Source organism: Carex rostrata, chromosome 9, assembly GCF_964058835.1.
Source record: "Carex rostrata chromosome 9, lpCarRost1.2, whole genome shotgun sequence".
Lineage (NCBI taxonomy): Eukaryota > Viridiplantae > Streptophyta > Magnoliopsida > Poales > Cyperaceae > Carex > Carex rostrata.
Window position 1 is genome coordinate 3,581,527 of NC_135926.1, and position 21,739 is coordinate 3,603,265.

Here is a 21,739-nt window from a genome sequence, read left to right on the forward strand (position 1 = left end):
TTGTAAATCGAAAGCACAAAAACATAGTGTGGCAATACCTGTTCGTACAACACCTGGTGTGTAGTCATATACAGCTTAAATTATCTCATATTAAAACTTGGGAAAAAAGAGCAAAAACAAAGCCTAGTAATAGATTCAAATTGTTCATTTTATTTAATTTTTTTTAAATGAAATAGAACTACTTGTGGAATGAACTACAATTTAATTGATACTACTGGTAAAAGGTTTTAAAATTGCAATGTTGGATCCACCAACTTGAAATGTGAGTTGGGAATCATGAATTGAATCGATTAATTCAAATTGCAAATTATAACATCGTAACTATTGACGTCTTAGGTTCCTTGTTTGATCAATCAGCTTAATCTTGCTCTTTTTTATGCTTCTTTACATTAGACTTTCAAATCTCAAATTGAGCTCCAGGAACTTTGAACGGTGATATTTAGAACACCGGAACTTCGACACACAAGGCCATACGCACAAATGCCTCTTTATATGCTAGAGATGCAAAGTGTAAAGTACACAGCACGACGCTCACTGATTTAATGCACAGATTCTGTAAATGAGAAAATAACATCATCATACAACGAACCAACCGTGGAGATATTAAAAAGTTTTTGACAACAAGCATAATAAAAAGATAGAAAGAAGTACAGTTTAAGAAGTTTTAATTTGCAATGTTTTTACATATGGGACACTCTGACAATTGCCATTTATTTTTTGCGATACTCCCCTAATTTTTAGGACGAATTTTCTGCCAAGATCATAGCCAGGCTAGAGTCAAGAAATGGTCACAAATACTCTCTCAAATTGATTTTAACTCACCTATGAAAAGGATAGCTCAGGGTGGTCGCAGATCTAGAGGAGCACGAGGTTTTATAGCTCAGGGTGGTGACAAGAGAGGAAGAGACGGTGGAGCAGAGGTGGCACTAGCAAAGGCAGATCTAAGGCTTAGCCAAGGTAGCACTAAGCCACTCCTATGATTTTAATATTTTAATTATACATATAGAAATTTAATTGAACTTTTTTAAAACTTTTTAGTTTTTATATAGTCTAGTCATTCTCAATAAATAACATATGTTTAGTTGTAGCATTGTGATTAAAGCTCTATTTATGGTTAAGAGATCTTAATGGGTTCAAATCCAACTCACTACAATTGTATATTTTAATTTTCAACCACTTCTATTAAAATTTTATAGTTCCGCCCCTGGACACTAGGGGGTAGTGCCCTAGGCTCTCATCGGAGGGGAGCAAATAGAGGCGATTCGGTGGAGAATGCTCTAAGCACTACAGCAGAACGGGCTTTCTACGACCGGGGTCCCAGTCGCAGATAGCGAAATCCGGTTGCTGAAACTCCGGTTGATGAAGGCATTGTCGCTGATACTCAAATGATGATGTCATCGGTCACTGAATGACGTCATCCGGTCGTTGATAACTTATTAGCGACCAATTTTTTTTGTCGCTGTTGATTTTTGTTGACGTCGTGTAAAGGCATCAACGTTGATACCCTTATGTCAGTTTTTTTAGATTTTTTTTGTTATTTACTTTTTCTCCATTTAATTGGCACCACACGTATAAAAAATTCACATCGATCAAACAATAATATCAAATAATAACTCGATTCAAATATAATATCAAATAATCATAACATACATAATAACTCGATTCGAATTTAATATCAAATATCGTACAACAATTCAATATTGACACACAACATGATATCATATAACATAAATAAAAAGCCATCACATATATATACACACATTGATATTTTTCTACAAAGTTACAAACTCCATTCTATTTCAAAGTATTAAAAATTTACTTATTTTCTAAAAATGTTTCTTACATTTGTAGTGAAACATAAATTTCAGTGAGTTCTCTCTGAGCATGATGATTAGTCATGAATCTAACAAATGCAAATGATAGTAACACCAATTAATAAAAGGTACCAAGCAAGGATGACTTATTGCGAGAAATTTCAGCTTCAAACGATAAGCCAATAGGGAGAAATTCAAAGCATATATGCTTGTATAATATGTTGTTTTTATATTTTTGAAAAGTCTAACTTTGAAAATAGCTAGAAAATAGTAGAAAAATTCAAATGGAGAAAACTTCTAAACCACTTGTTTTTTCTGTCCTCTATCTAACTGTGTAAGTGGATTTTGGATTTTGACTTTTGATCAGCCTGCACTGTCACAGGAGGTCAAGAACGGATCGTAGCCAACTTTAGAAATTCATTCCAAGAGTTTTACTAAGCCAAATTTTATGTTCTTTATATTAAAATTCTCAGGACATGGTGTTCTATATGCTCAAGTTTCATAAATTTTGGGGCTTCCTAGTTATACCAAACAATATCCTAAACACAGGGGTAAACTAGGAACAGTGCTGTCATTTTTGTTGTTTTTTCCCATTTCAAAGTCTGAACTTCAAAAATTCATTAAAAATAGCAAAAAATATCCAAATTGATCAGAACTTGAGCCTAACTGCATGAAATTAAATCCTCTATCTGTCTGTCGTATTTATTTTACCAGAATTAGAGTTTATGTTATCTGATTTGCCAATTTTCAACAGAAAGGTATTTTTGACCCAAGGATATTAAAATTTATGTTCAAACATAAATAAATTCTAGTCTTCAAGTTTTCAACGGGAAGGGTATTTTTAACCCAAGACTATTAAAATTTAAGTTCAAATATAAATAAATTATAGTCTTCAAGTATTGAGAATCACAAGGCAACCATGCCCTTTTCCAATTTTAATAAAAAAAAAATTAGTTTGTACCTTTGCCTTTTTCAAGTTAACAATCTCTACTTTCTCGCACTCATAGTATCTTGATAATGCCTCTTGTATAGCTGTCTCATGAAAATTCTATAAACAAAACTACCATTGATTCAAATAATTTCATAAAGAAAAATAAAAGAAAACAAGAATAAAAGTAAATAAATTCTTTTTGCTTCTTTCATTCTTTCCAGCTTACTACGTAATCAAATAACTATCTAGCAATACTAATCTCAATATCTGTTCTTCCATATTATGAAGTTGTAATATGTAAATTGTTCGCCCTTCAAGAAATACATACTTGGTACACATACATATACATTATGTACTTTCAGACAAGAAAAACAATTTCATATAAAATGAAGAAGAGAAATACCTGCAAGTGCTCAAGTTCACCATTTCTTATTTCATTATTTAAAATGGGTTTATGGTCTTGTTTGATGCCTTTTCCAAGCTCCTCTGCCGATACATGATTTTCTTCTACTTTACATGATGCATATATGCAAGTTAACCTACACCATTTTAATATCACATTTCATTACCTGAACCTAATAAACAAGTAAATAAAATTAAATAAAATAAATAAACCATATAATAGCTTACATGATACTTTTAGAGTGATGTTGCATGACCGACCACTGCAAGTAGAACCTCTTGAAATATATTAATGAAATGGCCTACAACAAGCACATAATTAGTTAAATTTATGCAATATGATCCATGAAGGGATATAAATTAAAAGTGAAGCATAGCATACCTGAATTTTAATGGGGAATTGAAAGGCCTTACAAACTTCTTGTATCTCTTGTTCATAAAAGATTCGCATGTATTCCTCGTCTTGACAAGTGAGAGATTTTATGTTTGTATTTGGTTCGACTGAAATTGCAAAATAAAGAAATAATTAGAGAGGCTTTTGCAATTGGCACAAGAGGCAGGAGAGGAGCTTCATTTTGCAAAGAAAGAAAGAAAGAAAGAAAGAGGAATGGTTAGCAGTTACCAGTGGTATTGAGAATCTTGACCGGTTTATTTATCTAAGAGTATTTTGATAGTACCTTGATAATGCTTCGATTTGTGGTTTATTTAGCTAAGAGTACCAGTACCTATTATTTTCAAAAACTAACCTCTGAGCTGGCACTCCTATATAAATTTAAATCAGCTTTGCCACGCTAAATGGAACCTGAACTAATTGAATATCAGGACATGTATCTGAAATTAAATTTTCAAACAAGCATTATAGATTTTAAGATGATTTTCTCAAAAATAGAATTGTACCGTCAAGAAATGCACCTTTTAACACCAAATTTGGGAGCTTCATAACCAACAGCAATCAAACCACCACCTTTCCATGAGTTGTACTGTACCACTGCAGTTGGTACACCCCTCAAATCAGGGTTTTTCCTTTGCTCCACTGAAATTAAACAACCTTGTTGTTTAGAAACTCAAATCAAACTAAAATTGGTCCCAAAATTGAGAAATTTGAGAAGAAAAACCTTGCACATAGAAGCAATCCATGTCGGCATGAGCAATTACATGAGGCTCTTGACGTTCGGGTCTTGCCACTAGCCTTGGCTGATCCGGCGAGAGAGCGAGATAGAGAGATGGTGCGTCGAGAGAGGAGAGAGAGATGCTAAGGGCCGTCGGTTTGAGATGAGAGATAAATGATTGGAGAAGAGAGAGGCGATTGATTTTGGAGAAGGGTTTCGGGTTCCGATCAGTAGCCACGCATTTTGAATTGGAAGGGTTCCGATTGGGGTTCTGGAGCGCGTTTTACTCCAAAATTTCAGTGATAAAAAAAAAATTCAGCGATCGGTGTTGGCGCCGGTCGCTATGTCGGTGGTTGCCCAACTAAATGGAATTTCTATTTTTTTTGGAAAATTAAGTATCAGTGACCGGAGTCTGATACCGGTTGCAGAAAGTTTCGTTATGCTGTAGCGAAGAAAAGAGAGACAGAGAGAGTTGATCAGCGGTCAACCTGAAAAATAACAGTGGACAACGCTTCATTTATCAAATATCAAATTGAAGTCGCTGGATTTGATGAACGGTTTAGATTTCTGCCCATTCTACGTTGTAGGGTATAAGGGTACTCGGGAGGATATGGATCCATCAAATATTAGTATCAATATAAAAATCAGATAAAAAACATGAAGTTAATGGTTTTTCAATTTTATGTACTTCAAATATGACTTTTTTGTTTGGAAAAAAATATATCCATAGAAATACAATAACATTGACTCTCGTTCTTTTCATTTAAGTCCATCCATGATATCATGTTCCCGTAAATATTTAGCTATATTTTTCTAACAATAAATTAGTTACATTTAATATAGTTTCATAGAAAATGAGGGTGTAATATATTTTTAAATATTAAACTAGTTATTTGTAATAAAAGTTATTGAAATTTGAAACTTCGTCTAGTTTATTTTAACACTTAAAGAGAATTATATTACTTAATCCTAAGACTTCACGCAACTTTACATAAAAGAAATATTCTTTGTTCAATTTTTTTTTTTTCAAATCTTTAACTTTTGTAATTTGATTTTTTTTCCTCTTGAAATTAGTATATCTTGTTCGAAAAATGCGAACAGCGAGACTATGTAATTATTTATTGAATTCATCTTGATTACGACGCACATTCCTCCGCTAAGTCTTCGCTCATGCATAATTAATTATTTGTTGAAATCATCTTACGTTATTATTCTATCCAGATCAAAGAAATGCCATAGAATTGTTTATGCACCGTTTCAAAAGGAACATATTAAAAGTTGAATATTACAATCAGTAACAGTTACTCTGTCAATCGAAGTATATGAAATGTATTTGAAGATTACAAATTCTCATCCAAATTCTTCAACGGTAATAATCAGAATATAAATGATTCCTACAATTGAAACATTAATATCTGAGCCATTTAGATATTACCTAGATCAACAAAATCACGAAAAAGGACTGGGAGGTTACAAACATGGGAACCAGATCTCCTGCCCCCTGGGGTGCAGGAAATTCTTGCTCCCAGAGTCACTGCGGGGTGGGTCTGGTTACTGTTAAAGGGTTTAGGGTTAAAGTAGTTTTAGATTTAGGATTATATGGGGACCCACTCTACAGTGACTCTGGGAGCAGGAATTTCGGGGGTAGACGATTCGGTTCCACAAACATGCTAGAAGACGAAAAGATTAGAGGCCTCTGAAAAGGGTCACCTTGTGATTTTTCGAGGATGGTTCTTCAACCAGACAACTCAGGTTTTTTCAACCGCACTTCATCGTAATCCAACGAGAATTTTTTATTCATAGGAATATTGATAAAATAAATAAAAAATAGAAAGAGTACCTGAGTTATTAGACGGCATGGATATGAAAAAAAAACTTAAAATATTGACAATTTTCTTTTATTTTTAGATCATTTTTTATCATCTTTCATAAATTATAAAAAATAGTAAAAAAATTCTAAAAATAGTAAATATTAGTATTCTACAAGTTCAATATATAACCAATTTATTGGACTACTTAGTTCGAAGTTTCGAATTCAAGTTTTTAAAATTTAAATCGGTAATACTTCGGCCGAAGTACTACAAAAAACATATTAGTCAATCTCTCTCTATATATATTTATGCGAATCACTCAAATTAATTCGATTATTTTAGCTAGCGTTAAAAAAAAAGAAAATATAGAGTTGCTATACTTTTTCTAAAAATTCCAATGTTTAAAAGAAGATATTATCTTAGTATCGCCCATAATTGATAGGAATAGCAATGAGCTTAGATCAAGCTTCAGGCTTGCTCGTTTTGGTAATGAGCGAGCTATGAGCAAATCAATATTAAAGTTTGAGCTAAACTAGCGGTTTGTAGCTCGCTCGTTTTGACCACGAGTGAGCTTAGTCAGTTCATGAAAACTTGTGGACAAAAAGTCCAAATGTATTAAATAATGTATCACAGAGTTAATTACCATAAATTATGCAACTAAATTCATACATACAAAAATATTAAATCTCGAAATTCACAAAAACATAGTTTACAAAATAAATTCATGCATACCAAATTCATACATGGACCGAACTATCTCGCTAGCAAGTTAAGTCCTAGCTCAAACTTGTTAATTTTGGACCGAACTAGTGGCAAATTGGCTTGTTAATAGCTCGTTTCTGTTAGCGAGCGAATCATATGTGAGTCATGATCGATCCACGAGTTAGGAGCTTTTTTGCCACCCCTACCTCCCAAAGGTGGCACATAGATGTTACCAACGCACCACCTAAGAATTTACTAATACATGTGTACTACATCGGTGCGGGTGCCATCAGAGGCAAACTTAAGTACAAGAGATGGGTTAATTGACCTCTATTTTATTAATTTATTTTTGTGTTTGTATATGATTTTCTATATAATTTATATTAAAATGTTATGATATTGTACATCTGATCTTTATTATTTGCAGGGAAATTTTACATGATTGACTTTTAATGTGTGTTTGATCACCATATTTGGAAAGTCTAATTCCACTCCTGAATATTCTTTTTGACTAGTGCGAAAATAAGACACGTGTACCATTCTTCGATAATAAATCATATCTATGCACCGGTTAACATTGGATTTTTTTTCCCAATTCCATGCCAACTATGGTTTTTTTTTTTTAAGCAAATGGTAACTAAAAAAAATCGCAAAATTGATTATTGCATTTGAAAAAAATATACACGATGTATAAAAATCAATCGAAAAAACAAATCGAGTATTATCACGCTCAGAATCTTACATCAACCATCTTCTTGTGTTTGATCTAGGATATGCAATCAACATTGAAGTTGGTTAAAATTTAAAAACAAAATTATGGATGCATGTCAAATTGGATATGTAGCATCAAAATATTATTAAATCACCAGAAGAATTATATTTTATACGTGTAGTGTCAAATTATAATTTTTTTTATAGTGAAGTACGAAAACTTTTGGTTGCCAACAAAATTAAGCCAGGTTCGAAAACATTTTAAGTATACAAAAAACAAGATTTTTCATAAAATATGAAATAATAATAATAGCGTAGGGCCCTGGTCTTATTTAAATCATCGCTCCGATATAAGAAAACATTAAAAGCCGTTTGCAACTATAATTCAAAACAATAATGCTCCGTTAATTAATTTTTTCGGGTTCATATATTTCTATTTATTTACCTCCAACATATTTTCACCTTTTAATTTTCTAACAACTAAAAGTTTTAAATTTATATATCAAAATAAAATTATTAGAAATAATTTATTTTCTCTACATGTAGATAAAAATCATCACTTTTTTTATTTTGATTTTATATAAAATTACTAAGAATAGGGGTGTGCTTTTGTTAATCTCGTAAAATTTCGGATAACGCAGGTTTGCTGCACTCAGATCAGCAGATTCTCAAATTATTCACTACATTGACTACAGTTAATATCTCACTGAGACACCATATTTTCTTCTCTTATTTATTTGTTAGATAACCTCCTATTCATACTTCATTTTACTGACAAGTGGGTCCTCCAGATTCGCCTCGGAAAATTGACTTGACCAATCCTCACGCCCGGAGCATGCTTAGCGGAGAAATCAAACCCACCTCTGTGACTCTGTCGAACCACGAGGAGCGAGTACGCGGGACATCATTTCATTTTCCAATCTTTCCCTTCTCTTCTCCTTTGAAATCTGAGAGCAGAGAGATAAAAAAGAGATCTAGTTAGCCTCGCCTGCTCTCTCTTTGGATCCGATTTGAGCACTGCACCTTCTCTAGACTGGTAAGAGAAGGGGGCGGAGATGAACGGCGGATGGGATAGGGTTAGGATTGCGACGGCGAGACTGGGCGGAGACTCGTCGTCGCCGGGATCCCGCACGAGGCGGTCGAGTGCCGGGTCCGTTGGATCCGTGTCGGAGCTCAGGCAGGTGCCATCGCGGACTGTGACGCTCGGCCGCATTCAGCCCCAAGCGCCTACTCATCGCACAATCTACTGCAACGACCGCGATGCAAACCTTCCAGTCGGGTACAAGGTTGGTTTGATTGCTCCATCCTTCTCTGTCTAAGTGAAGTCCATCAGTAATGGTTTACTAGCTCTGTGGGATTGTAGCTTCGGATCTATGTTGGATCTGATAAGTGTAAATAAATAGAGAAGAACAAGTTCTTCGAGTGTCTATTCATTTTTTGAGTCCTTTAGCAACCTAGACGCTTATTTCGAGTCCCCACACGGTATTTCTTGTCCACTTTTCAATGTTTGGCTGGTAACGCTTCTGTAATCCACCTCTTCCTCAGATAAAATTTTCAGTAGAAATAGATTGGCAAATAACTCATGTGTTAAGGCAGTCTATTAATATTTGAAATTTACACTGATTGTCTGTCTATTAACATCATATTCTTCTCCCTTTTGCAGTAAGTTCTTTATCATCTTGTAGATTTAAGTTCTTAATCATTTATACTTAGTTGACCAAATACAGACATGGTGCCTTGGGAATAACCTGTAATGTTCTGTGGTTTAACCTGATTGAATTGACACGCGCCTGACATAGTTGTTATCTTGCCATACAAACCTTTGTTTCAAATCTCGCATAAGACCCCCTAAAAAGCCACACTGCGTCATGTACATTTGATGTGAATCAGACATATCAGATTGCATACCATAGTTGTCGTGACATCACAACAATGGTTGATGATACAGACCTTAACCTGCTTGTACTGACCTATAATCATGGCAAATCTGTTGGGTTCAACTAAACTAGTTTGGACTTTTTAAATTTAAGATGCAGTATATTTCTGACTTTCTGTTCCTAAGTTGCATTGTTTGAAATCTTATTGCTTTTTCAGGGCAATTCTGTATCAACTACAAAATACAACGTTCTGACCTTTTTACCAAAAGGTTTATTTGAACAGGTACTCAATCAAATCATCTATTTGTATTTTCTCATTCTGTAATATCTACTCTGTACTAAAGCTGCCTCTTTTGGTCTTACAGTTCAGAAGGGTTGCAAATCTTTACTTCCTTATGATATCAATCTTGTCCACTACACCAATCAGGTACAAGCACCACTTATTACTATTTTTAAACTTACGTCCCAAAACTTTTACATTTTATTATTAACTTACAAATTTATTTGCAGTCCAGTGCATCCTATAACTAATGTGGTGCCTCTCAGCCTGGTGCTTTTGGTTTCTCTTATCAAGGAGGCTTTTGAAGACTGGGTCTGTGCTCTTGTTACTCTTAGTTCTTAGTAATTTTTAAGTTTTTCATTTAACATGATGATTTCTCAATAAGTTTCCCTTTCATTTTCTTTTATTTCTTATTATGATTTAAAAAATTTCAGAAGCGATTTCAGAATGATATTTCAATTAATGCTACCCCTGTGGAAGTGTTACAAGGCCAAATTTGGGAAACTACGCAATGGAAAAAGTTACAAGTGGGAGACATTGTCAGGGTAATCTTATTTTAATCTGTGAAATTAGTATTAACTAGAGGCAATCATGGTTTTCACTTTGGGCTTTACTGGTTAGTATGCTTACCATGTTTGCATACTTGTCTGGAGTATTTTTGGTAATATCTTGTTCTCCCAAACAATTGACAAGCTCGAAAGAGAATTTTTGGACAAAACCGAAATATATGCCAGTTATAGGTGGTGCCATCAGGGACAGAAATAGTACCAAGTAAGAATTTTGAACTACAATCATGAAAACTGATTTAGTAATAATTATTTTTAGAGCAGATCAAACAAGATAGTTATTTCCCTGCTGATTTGCTATTCCTGGCAAGTACAAATCCTGATGGTGTTTGCTACATAGAGGTTCTTTCCTCTCCATTTCTGAAAATGAAAAATGAATTGAGCTTACCATGAACAAGAAAAAAATAGCATTATTTTGATTTTTTCTTGTGTGTTTTTTGTGTTGTAGACGGCTAACCTTGATGGGGAGACCAACTTGAAAATCAGAAAGGCACTGGAGAAAACATGGGATTACTTGACAGCTCAGAAAGCTTCTGAATTCAAAGGTCCTTATTTTTCTTACAACATAAATTGTGTTTGTTTGCAATTTACTTTACTAAGGAGTTGAAGAATGTCAACATTAGCTCTTTATTTTTTTTAGGTGAAATACAGTGCGAGCAACCCAACAATTCACTCTACACTTTCACTGGTAACCTTCTAGTGGACAAGCAGACATTGCCTCTCTCTCCAAATCAATTATTGTTGCGGGTAAATTTGTCATTTTGGTTAGTAAATATAAATAGAAGTTATGTCGGCTTCCAAATTTAACTTGCTAATGGTGGAACTTTTATACCACTTAAAACAGGGATGCAGCCTTAGAAATACAGAGTACATTGTAGGTGCTGTTATCTTTACTGGACACGAGACTAAGGTACAGCTTTCTTGCGAAGTCATACTGATCTTAATATTCAAGCTACTATTCATCTTAAACTTGTGTTAAAGAGCCGATCTACTGTTCTTAAATACAGGTCATGATGAACTCAATGAATGTACCTTCTAAGAGAAGTACATTTGAAAGGAAGCTTGACAAGCTTATACTCGCTCTCTTTTCTACTCTCTTCACCATGTGTGTCATTGGAGCCATTGGAAGGTTAAGTTTCTTTCGCTCAATTTTTTGGTCTGTACATGACCTTTGCCATCAATTGGTGCTTTGAGGTCTTGGTTTTAAGTACTCTTAATTTTTTGCCATCTCTTTGCCATCATGGGGTGCTTTAGGTGTTGGTTTAAGTACCCTTTCTTGTATTGAAGTATTTTTATCCTATTTTTAAAATTATCTTAAAATTTTCAGTGGCATCTTTATAAACCGCAAATATTACTACCTGGGACTTAATGGAATGGGACGTAATGAAAAGGTTGAGGACCAATTCAACCCTGCCAATAGATTTGTGGTAAGCAATTCTTTACTTAATTCCTTATATTGTGATTTGTGAAATGCTTCTGGATATAGGTTCTTTTTTCCCTTTTCCTTCTATTTCCTCCCATGAATTTGGTTAAGTATTATTTGGAAACTAATTTGGAAATACTAGTTTAGTGATTAGGATCATACTGGCTGATTGCTGACATACTCTCACAAGCTTTCTCTTTGCATGCTCAGTATCCTATGTTTTGTGGTAATATTCAGTTTTCCTTTTGTAGGTGACCATATTGACTATGTTTACTCTGATAACACTGTACTCAACCATCATCCCCATCTCTCTCTATGTCTCCATTGAGGTATGCCTTTATTTTGTGGTGGGAAGAATACTGTGGACTATTAATCAAGCCATTATAGCTAAGTATTGTTCTTTTCTCTCTCTCTCTCTCTCTTAATTTAGATGATAAAGTTCATACAGTGTGCTCAGTTTATCAACAAAGACTTGCATATGTACCATACAGAGACTCAAACCCCAGCACTTGCAAGGACTTCAAACTTAAATGAGGAGCTTGGTCAGGTGCTTATTTATTTTAAATATAAATCTTAGTCTGCATTGACTTGTGTATAAATTGTTGTATTGGTTCAAATTTACTATCTGTTGTTATCTTGTGTGAAGGTGGAGTATGTATTTTCTGACAAGACGGGTACACTTACAAGAAACCTCATGGAGTTCTTTAAGTGTTCAATTGGTGGCCAAATGTATGGAACTGGCATTACTGAAATAGAAAAGGGAAGTGCACAGAGAAATGGCCTTAGAATTGAAGAGGTATATATTCAAGGAAACTTGCATAACACAACAACTGTTAAATGTATATTCTAACTACTTTTTCTAATGTCATGTTCAGAAGCCAAGCACAGCAGTGCATGAGAAAGGTTTCAATTTTGATGATTCTAGGATCATGCGTGGTGCGTGGAGAAATGAGCCTAATCCTGACATTTGTGTGGTAGACAAGTCTACTTGAGCTTGTAAAATTAATTTTGTCATTTATTGATTAATTAACTTCAGCTGTACTCCATAAAACCAACATTAATCAAGGAAAGATATTGCACTCTCTAACTTCTTCACGTTCCATGTTTAAGTATACTCGGAATTATTGGGTTGTTTTGTTTCTCTTTTTAAGAAGAGTTTCAGTTTTGACCTGATCTGGTAATTATTAGTCATATCGGTCCACCATGTTTAAACTCAAATACTTATTCCAGTGTTTTAATTCCCAGCATTTTTCTTTGAAAGTTTTGGCATTGAAAAGCATCACCAATTCGAAGTAGTATTCCTTGTTGACACTTTATATTGTTTTTTATTTAGGTTACCTTTTGATAGCAACAGTACAGATTATTGTGCAACCTTTTACTCTTTAATAAAATTGCTGTTTTTTTTTGCAATGTCTTTTGTAAACAGCCATAATCCTGCCCTGGTTTACTGTTTTTGGAAGCTGTGCTCTAAAGTGACGCGGTACTTGAAATTTCCTGTTAAATTGTAGGAATTTTTCAGATGTCTTGCATTGTGTCATACCGTCCTTCCAGAAGGCGAGGAGTCTCCTGAAAAGATCACATACCAGGCTGCATCACCTGATGAGGCTGCCCTAGTGGCTGCTGCTAAGAATTTTGGTTTCTTCTTCTATAGGTTTATTTTACATATATTTATTGGTTTTTCCTTGCCTTGTGGCAATTTTGGATTTTTCTTTCATAAAGCAAATAAAACCTTACCTTTTCTTTTCTTCTTGTTTCTTTAGACGCACTCCAACTACAGTCATGGTAAGGGAATCGCATGTGGAAAAGATGGGACAAATTCAGGATGTTCAATATGAAATATTGAATGCCTTGGAGTTTAACAGGCTAGTCTTCAGAACTCTTCATATACTTCTTTCCTCTTAATATTTTTTAACTACACTATATATTGCTAAGTTAGATTATGTTTTCTTGATTTACAGTACAAGGAAGCGACAATCTGTTGTTTGCCGCTATCCAAATGGCCGCCTAGTTCTTTATTGCAAGGTATTATTTCTGTAAGGGTTTTTTTGTTAGTTCTTAAGATAGACAACTGTTTAACTTTGGTTCCTGCTTGAATAACTCAGATCAGCACTGGACCCTTCACTGTTTATCCTTTACAAACTTTATGTTTTGCCTTGTGCCTATAACTTGTGTGCTTGGGTTGAGGTTGGCATTGAGACAGTTATTATTTATCAATGGCTCCTTACATGAGGCTCTTAACTACCTAAAACAGTAAAGTATGGCAACAATTACTCGTGTGACCCAGTTCTTGTAGAGGTAGATTCACATATCCAGCATGTAGAAACTTAATAGAGACTTCCAGGATTAACTCATAGTTAATGCATTTCATTTCAAAATGTGCAGGGTGCAGATACAGTGATATTTGAAAGATTGTCTGCAGGAAGCCAAGAGATTAAGAGCATAACAAGAGATCACTTAGAGCAGTATGGCTCAGCTGGTTTGCGTACTCTTTGCCTTGCTTATAGAGAATTGAGTAGTGAGCTTTATGAAAGTTGGAATGAAAAGTTTATCCAGGCTAAATCTGCACTGCGTGATCGAGATAAGAAGCTGGATGAGGTATGGTGCCTTTCATAATGCATTGCATTGAGGAAATTCAATATGTACCTTTCTCAAAGAATAATTCTCAGAGTTCCCTTCCTTTTAATTATTGTTAGAAAGGTTTCTACTTTGTTTGCTAATCAAAGACCAAGTCTCTTCCGTATGTTGGGTTATTGAAATTATCAGTGTTACAAGCTAATTGAGTGATTTACTGCATGGATTGATGGCCATGGGAATGACCTTATTTCAAAGGTGCCAGCAATTTATATTTCGATATAGCGCCTTGAAATGGCAAAAAAAAATTTACAAGGGCTACTTTTGTCATTTCTTCTGATGTTCAATGAAATTGGTAGTGCTGTAAAGCAAGTTTTATAGAGTAATAGCAATGTCAGTTAATTTTTAGTTTCACTGGACGGTTGGGCTTTTGTTGCTAATAATGGGAAGGGCGGCACTTCTCTGAAATCTCTTGTTTATTTTTTCAATCTGCCCTTAAATGCTTGACAGTTGTTAGCTTATATTTCTTTACGTTTTCTTCAATCTAGGTGGCAGAGTTGATTGAAAAGGACCTTACACTGATAGGATGTACAGCTATAGAGGATAAACTTCAAGAAGGGGTGCCTGCATGTATAGAAACCTTGTCTCGTGCTGGAATAAAAATATGGGTTTTGACTGGTGATAAAATGGAAACTGCGATAAACATTGCCTACGGTAAATAGTTAAACTTTGTCTGGGATGTAACTAAAGCACCCAAGTAGTTCTATATAAGTATTGTTGGCTAATATATATATATATTTTTTTTTTGGGCAGCTTGCAACTTGATAAATAATGAGATGAAACAATTTATCATCAGTTCTGAAACTGATGTAATCAGAGAAGCTGAAGACAGGGTAAAGCCAAGCATAGATCTCTCTCTCTCTCTCTCGAACTTGGCAGAGGCTGCCAAGGCTTTATTATATCTCTCTCAACAATCATTAATAGTTAGATACTAATTTTGATCAAGCATTTCATATGTCCTGCATACTTTAATTTGATACTATCCAAAATTGTCCTTGATAGTTTGTTGCTATCCAGTTCTTTAAAGGTGCATATGGAAAGACTTTCTTACCACTTTAAAGGCTATGTCAATGTCTTTTTTCAAGTAATAGGCTCTAATAGGTGGTTCATTATTCAGGGAGACCCTGTTGAGATTGCACGTGTAACAAAAGAATCAGTAAAGGAAGACTTGAAGCGATGTCTAGAGGGGGCTCAGTCATATATACACGGAGCATCAACAACAAAGTTAGCCCTTGTAATAGATGGCAAGTGTCTGATGTATGCTTTGGATCCAACTCTACGTGTTGATTTGCTTAATCTGAGTCTCAATTGTAACTCGGTCATTTGTTGCCGTGTTTCTCCCTTACAAAAGGCGCAGGTACAATTTCAATGGGATTATAAAGTTCTGTATTACTATATCATTTTAATTTATGCAACATTTTTATTTACTTTTTACCTAAGCTGTGAAAAGGTCCCTTGTAATGACTTGGCTGAGTGATTTGAAGCTGTGTTGTCAAAGTATATTGCAACTTATCAAATGGTGATTTGAAACAACTTAATTTTTTATTTACCGAGCAACTTTTGCTTGCACATTTAAACATATATGAGAGTTTGGTGATAGTAGAAGGGACAAATATATGTTGGCTACATATATGAGAAGTAATATATATCATCTGCAAATTTATATAATATTTAGCCCAATTTGCACAAAAAATGGTTTGTCAACAACTTTGTTGGAGCTGCTCTTGATATTACCCAAACTTAGAAATCAGTGAATGAAGAAAATAATCAGGTCATGGCTGATTTGCTAAATTGCATCTTCACACAGCCAGTCACGGTTTTTATTTTTATTTTTGTGAAGGTTACTAGCCTAGTGAGGAAAGGTGCAAAAAAGATCACACTCAGTATAGGAGATGGCGCAAATGATGTCAGTATGATTCAAGCAGCTCATGTGGGAATCGGCATCAGTGGTTTGGAAGGGATGCAGGCCGTCATGGCCAGTGACTTTGCCATTGCTCAGTTCCGGTTTCTCACTGATTTGCTCCTTGTTCATGGCCGCTGGTCTTACATGAGGTTATGCAAGGTTTGTGTTATCTACTTATTTAGTTTTTTCTTTATTTTTTTATCCTTTGTGTTTATGCGGATTTTCTTTTTCTGTTCTTTTTTCCATTTTCCGGTGGTTGGGGGAGTACAAGACTCCTTACAGTAATTTTGGTATCTGCATAGTAAAATTTGAGATAATGTTTAAACGCGTGTATTAGAAAGCAGGGCCCTGATTAACTTGGAATTCCTGCACTTGGTTGATGGTTTTGCAACTTTTGATTAACTGATAAGTGATGTGTAGGCTGTTTTATTCAATATATTATTTTTTATGAGTTGTTTTCGCTTTTGTTTTGCAGGTTGTTACATACTTTTTCTATAAGAATCTGACGTTCACATTGACTCAGTTCTGGTTCACCTTCCAGACTGGTTTCTCAGGCCAGAGATTTTATGATGATTGGTTCCAGTCTCTGTTCAATGTTATTTTCACGGCACTTCCTGTTATTGCTGTGGGATTGTTTGACAAGGTATGTAAATGGTTGCTAATACACCATTCATTTTCTGTTACAACACCTAAAGTTTCAGAATTTCCATTTTATCATAATCATTCGGATCTTACCATTCTGTTCTTTATTTAGAGCTAAAATTGGCAAAATCTAGACAATTTTAGTTGGTTGAGTCAGTTTTTGCCCTAAAATGCTAGTAAATTCGCTTATTTAGTATCCATCCTTTATTTTTGACTGAAAGATGGGGACAGTCACCTGAATGGTAGATATTAGAATATAGGGCCTATTTGTGTTATGTACCCATATAATTTCAACAAAAACATGATATGTAATTTTTACTTATAACATGGTGTGCAAAGTTCTGTGCTTTCATTTTCGCTTGATAGATAGCCATGGAAAGTGGCAAGCTATTCATATTTACACATCTTAGGAAGTGTAAAGAAGGTGAAATGCTTAAATGGAGCAAGGATGTAAATAAGTAGCTGGTTGCCTAAATACTAGTTATAGTCTGTATCACTGATATACAATTACAACTTACATGTTTGTACATAAGGTTAAGTATCAAATTTTGATATTTACATTGGTGTGTATGATTTTGAATGGCCTGGCTAACAAATGATAACACTACTTGTAGGATGTAAGTGCTAATCTATCAAAGAAGTACCCCCAACTCTACAAAGAGGGAATCAACAATACCTTTTTTAGATGGAGAGTTATTGCCTTATGGGCCTTCTTTGCATTCTATCAGTCTCTAATTTTCTACTACTTCACGACCTCAGCAAGCAGGTACGGGCACAACTCGTCAGGAAAGGTATTTGGGTTATGGGATGTGAGTACCATGACCTTCACATGTATCGTCGTGACAGTTAATTTGCGACTTCTCATGGCATCCAATTCCATTACAAGGTGGCACTATATTGGTGTCTTTGGGAGTATTCTGGCATGGTTTGTATTTATATTCATCTATTCTGGGGTCATGACTTCACTTGACAGACAGGTAAGCTCTTTGCAACTGCAGCATTAAATCTTTTCCATATGCACAGCTAGAAAATGTTTATGCTATCTTGCGTAAAGGTTGGGGAAATAAATCCTTATCCTAACTTTCCTAATTTCCCCTCCTTTTTCTATGTATTATTTTTTTGGAGGAGGCTGACAGCAGTGGAATTTGCAATTGTGCTGTACTAAATAGTGTAACATGTTACTTCCCTTGCAGGAAAACATATTTTTTGTTATTTATGTTTTGATGGGCACATTTTTCTTCTACCTCACGCTGCTACTGGTTCCAGTTGTTGCTCTTCTTGGTGACTTCTTGTACCAAGGGTAAAACTTTTAGATTTCACTACTATTATGGTTCTCTACTGTTGAGGATCAAGCTTGACCCAAGTACCTGGAGTCCTCAAAAGTTCAAATTAACATATACTTGGTCAAAATGAGAGCAAATTTTATATGTTGAACTATGTCACGTGTTTTTGGAACACAGGGTGCAGAGATGGTTCTTCCCTTATGATTACCAAATCATCCAAGAAATACACAAGGATGACATAGAGCAGAGAACCAGGTTTGAGTTGCTGGAGGTGAATAACAACCTCACCCCAGAAGAGGCTAGAAGCTTGGAGATATCCCGTTTACCACGCGAGAAGTCTAAGCACACGGGTTTCGCTTTTGACTCGCCGGGTTATGAATCATTTTTTGCATCTCAACATGGTGGTTTTGCGCCCCCAAGGCCTTGGGATGTGGCAAGAAGAGCAAGCATGAAACAGAGACCACAGTCTAGACGATAGAACAAGTTTTGATTCCATGTAAAGTTTGATTTTGTACATCCTATTTTTAGAGGGATCTCACTGCCTCGAGTGTGTATATTTGCATGTTAGATTCCTGATAGGTTATTGTTAAAACTAATTTTTAGTTATGATTTTTTTCTCTCAAAATGTTGTCCTTCTATTTGATGTTAGGCCATGGCAAGGCTGAGGTGGAATTCTGTATTTAGCCTTGGTGCCACTTTTTGCATTAGCTACCACATTAGAAATTGAGATTACAGTTCTAGAAAACTGTAACGTAAAGTTTCATACGTTTAAATTTTATTCCTGTAGTTTCATACTGTCTCCCTTGTTTTTATTTGATTTTGGGTTAGTTAAAAGTATTTTATGTGTTTTCTAGTCGACATTAACTATTGTTTCCGTCACCTCAAAACTGAATGGCTTCAATTATTGTAGTTGCTTGCTTCGGCATCTACTTTTTTGCAGTGATAATATGTTGCAAAGTTATATCAGCGTTGGGCAGTGCATTTTTCAACCTTTTTGGGTAATTATTTATTTTTAATTTATTTGCTATTTATTTCAATTTAATTTTAATTTCTTAAATTATGGTTAACAACTAATAAACCCAAAATTATACTGATGAAGTATATAAAGGAATGGTTGATAAAACTGAGTTCACAAGTATGAGTCTACCTCCTATAGAGAGGAATTGACATTTCTAATTTATTAGTCTGCTCTCAATCTTATTTATCAGGAATTGCCGGTCATCCATACTTATTTTTTTATTATGTAAAAGTAATCCTAAATGCTTAACAGGGAATACTCCTACTTTACATTGAAAGATATCAACAAATTCAGTACCTTCTGTATGAATGGGGTCGATGCGGTGATATATTTTAAAGTTGTAGATTCACCCGCTTGAAATGGGTTCAATGCGGTGATATCAGCAAATTCAGCACCTTCTGTACTTGACCAGCAACCACCAGGTGGGTTTAAACCCACTTGAAATGCCATTGCCATTAACACTATCATGAATCATTTGATGGTAGTGCTGGTGCATGTTTGATCATTTTGCATTGGATCAATTGAGTGTCAGGATGTAAATTAGACTGAGGAGGTGAAGCTGGCGCAATAGCCACACGAGTTGCATCTCCAACTACCATGGAAAGGTGAATGTGGATGGTTTGCTCAACTACTAAATGACTCATCACAGCTTCATGCAAGGTTGACATTTGATTTAATTGTTGCTCGATGAATTAGCATCCGACGGCTTGCAACGTGGCGAGGATGACAATGGATGAGAAACTACATTGCTCATGCTTCTAGTTGTGGAAATCAGATCTAGTGCAATACCTCACCGTATAGAATGAAATGTGTTATATCCCGAAATTTTAAATCAAGATTAATTATGCTAATTTAAAATTTTCACTCAAATTAATTTTTTATTAATTAATTAAACGATCGTTTAGAATTTATATGATTAATTTAAAATTAAACTAAAATTTGGAGATATAAACGCATTATGAATTTATGTAATTAAATTGAGAATTTAAAAATAAAATATATAGAACTTATATTTAATTTAATTGTAATTATCTGCAAAATTCGTAAATCAAAAATTCGTTACAAGTTCTGCGAAATTTAGAAAAGAAAATAATTTAATTTAAATCAATTCGTGTAAATAAATAAATGGGTTGAGATCTAAATTTTTAAAATATAAATAGTCGAAATACTCTTACGAACTTTAATTATAAAATTTACGAATCCCCGATTCCAGTTTAAAATTTAAAGAATAAATTCGAATGAATTTTTAAATTAATTAGGATAACAATTAATGTAATTCGGGACGCATATTAACGAATCAAACGAATTTCGGTTCTCGAATTATTCCAACTGTCCATTTCAAACTTGCACGAATCTTGACACGGGGTTTTTAAAAACCCCCTCATCTCTCCCCTCTCCCTTTCTCCTCTGCCGCTGGGTCCCCTTCCCCCCTTTCTCTCTCTCTGTGTCTCTCCTGGGTAGGGGTGGCAACGAACCGAATCGAATCAAACTTACCCTAGGTTTAAGTTTGATTTGAATAAGATTCGAACCGAACTGGGTTTGATTTGTTTCGAATCGAATTAATTGCGAACTATACATTTTTCGAATCGAATTACGAACTAAATTTTTTTTAGCAGCCCTAGTTATACTGGTATTTTATACATTAATTTTCTTCTCGCGGGACATAATTTACACGACTTCCTTTTACCGGTATGAAATTAGTGTTTTTAAGTTGAAAAATTATTCATGAAAAAATACATCACAACAAATAATCGTAAAAAGAGGATTAAGTACAAGAACTGAAATATGCAATAAAACAAGTAATCGTACCTCGAGTTCTCACTCGATCAGACCCTAGATCAGCCCATCTAATGAAGTGAGAACCCGAAAGGTAGAAAAGGCGAAGGAGAGACGGCCGAAGAGAGAGGAGAGACAGCCATCTAGGCTGGAGAGAGGAACGACGGTCGGAGAGACGGCTAGTCGCTAAGAGCGTCGGCTAGGTTTTAGAGCAAGAGGGAGAGCGAGTTAGGGAGAGGCGGAGAGAGAACTAGGTTATTGAGATTTAAGAGCGAGGGAGCATCGACTAGGTTAAATTATGACTCTATCTTTGGTTTTAATTTCATCAGGTAAATGAACGGCCGATGTTATTATGAGATTCAAACCATAAAAGTTCACGAACCCATTTCGATCGAACCAGATCCAATTTGAATTTGGTTTGAATTAATTTTGAACCGAACCTGGTTTGGTTCATTTCAATTCGAACTAATTTCGAATCAAATTAACTCAAATCAAATCCAAACCAAACCCAAACCAAACTCGAATCGAATCACGAACTACGAATTTTTTTGCCAGCCCTACTCCTGGGAGACCTAAGAGAGGCGATCGCCTCTCTTGTTTCTTGCACGAGGCGCTGGTTCCATCTGTCTCACTTGCTCGCGTCTCGTCGCCCTCGTGCGCAATGGTCACCCCGTACGACCGTCAGAGAGTCGGTCTCTGACGTCTTGACTTGTGTGGTTTTGCTTTCTTAGTTCCTTATATACCGATTAGTTGCTCTATTGGGGGTGTTGCTCTTCCTTTTTTTCTCATGTGTTGAGACTCGTTTCCTCTCTCTCTCGCCATTTTTTTGTTTGCTCGAGTGTTGTGATTTTGAAAACCCT

The 21,739-nt window shown here is 35.1% G+C and overlaps 2 protein-coding genes across 10 annotated transcripts; one reads left to right on the forward strand and one right to left on the reverse strand.

Annotated features, from left to right (window-relative positions):
* Positions 1-1,649: 1,649 nt before the first annotated feature.
* LOC144559541 (cyclin-H1-1-like) lies at positions 1,650-4,725 on the reverse strand. 7 transcript variants are annotated; one of them, XM_078308601.1, is made up of 7 exons: positions 4,263-4,725; positions 4,060-4,180; positions 3,894-3,978; positions 3,530-3,648; positions 3,376-3,449; positions 3,149-3,284; positions 1,650-2,862 (listed from the first exon to the last, which is right to left on the reverse strand). In XM_078308601.1, the coding sequence occupies exons 4-7, from the start codon at positions 3,596-3,598 to the stop codon at positions 2,707-2,709; spliced, it is 435 nt and encodes a 144-aa protein (XP_078164727.1). In that variant the 5' UTR covers positions 3,599-3,648; positions 3,894-3,978; positions 4,060-4,180; positions 4,263-4,725; the 3' UTR covers positions 1,650-2,706. The 7 variants fall into 7 exon arrangements, with proteins under 7 accessions (XP_078164727.1, XP_078164729.1, XP_078164725.1 ...); XM_078308603.1 differs by lacking the exon at positions 3,894-3,978 and having other exon boundaries at positions 1,650-1,903; positions 2,776-2,846; positions 4,045-4,180; XM_078308599.1 differs by lacking the exon at positions 3,894-3,978 and having other exon boundaries at positions 1,650-1,903; positions 2,776-2,862; positions 4,045-4,180.
* A 3,596-nt stretch (positions 4,726-8,321) lies between these two features.
* ALA3 (aminophospholipid ATPase 3) lies at positions 8,322-18,877 on the forward strand. 3 transcript variants are annotated; one of them, XM_078308964.1, is made up of 27 exons: positions 8,322-8,766; positions 9,575-9,640; positions 9,723-9,784; positions 9,868-9,949; positions 10,072-10,182; positions 10,468-10,545; positions 10,652-10,748; positions 10,844-10,950; positions 11,048-11,113; positions 11,211-11,332; positions 11,531-11,630; positions 11,878-11,955; positions 12,057-12,173; positions 12,273-12,422; positions 12,502-12,600; positions 13,135-13,277; positions 13,387-13,488; positions 13,585-13,648; positions 14,009-14,221; positions 14,746-14,911; positions 15,011-15,090; positions 15,375-15,614; positions 16,098-16,319; positions 16,636-16,803; positions 17,417-17,779; positions 17,996-18,102; positions 18,263-18,877. In XM_078308964.1, exons 1-27 carry the CDS (start codon positions 8,536-8,538, stop codon positions 18,561-18,563), a joined length of 3,735 nt encoding a protein of 1,244 aa, XP_078165090.1. In that variant the 5' UTR covers positions 8,322-8,535; the 3' UTR covers positions 18,564-18,877. The 3 variants fall into 3 exon arrangements, with proteins under 3 accessions (XP_078165090.1, XP_078165091.1, XP_078165092.1); XM_078308965.1 differs by having other exon boundaries at positions 8,325-8,766; positions 10,463-10,545; XM_078308966.1 differs by lacking the exons at positions 8,322-8,766; positions 9,575-9,640; positions 9,723-9,784 and having other exon boundaries at positions 9,869-9,978; positions 10,463-10,545.
* The last annotated feature ends 2,862 nt before the right edge of the window (positions 18,878-21,739 follow it).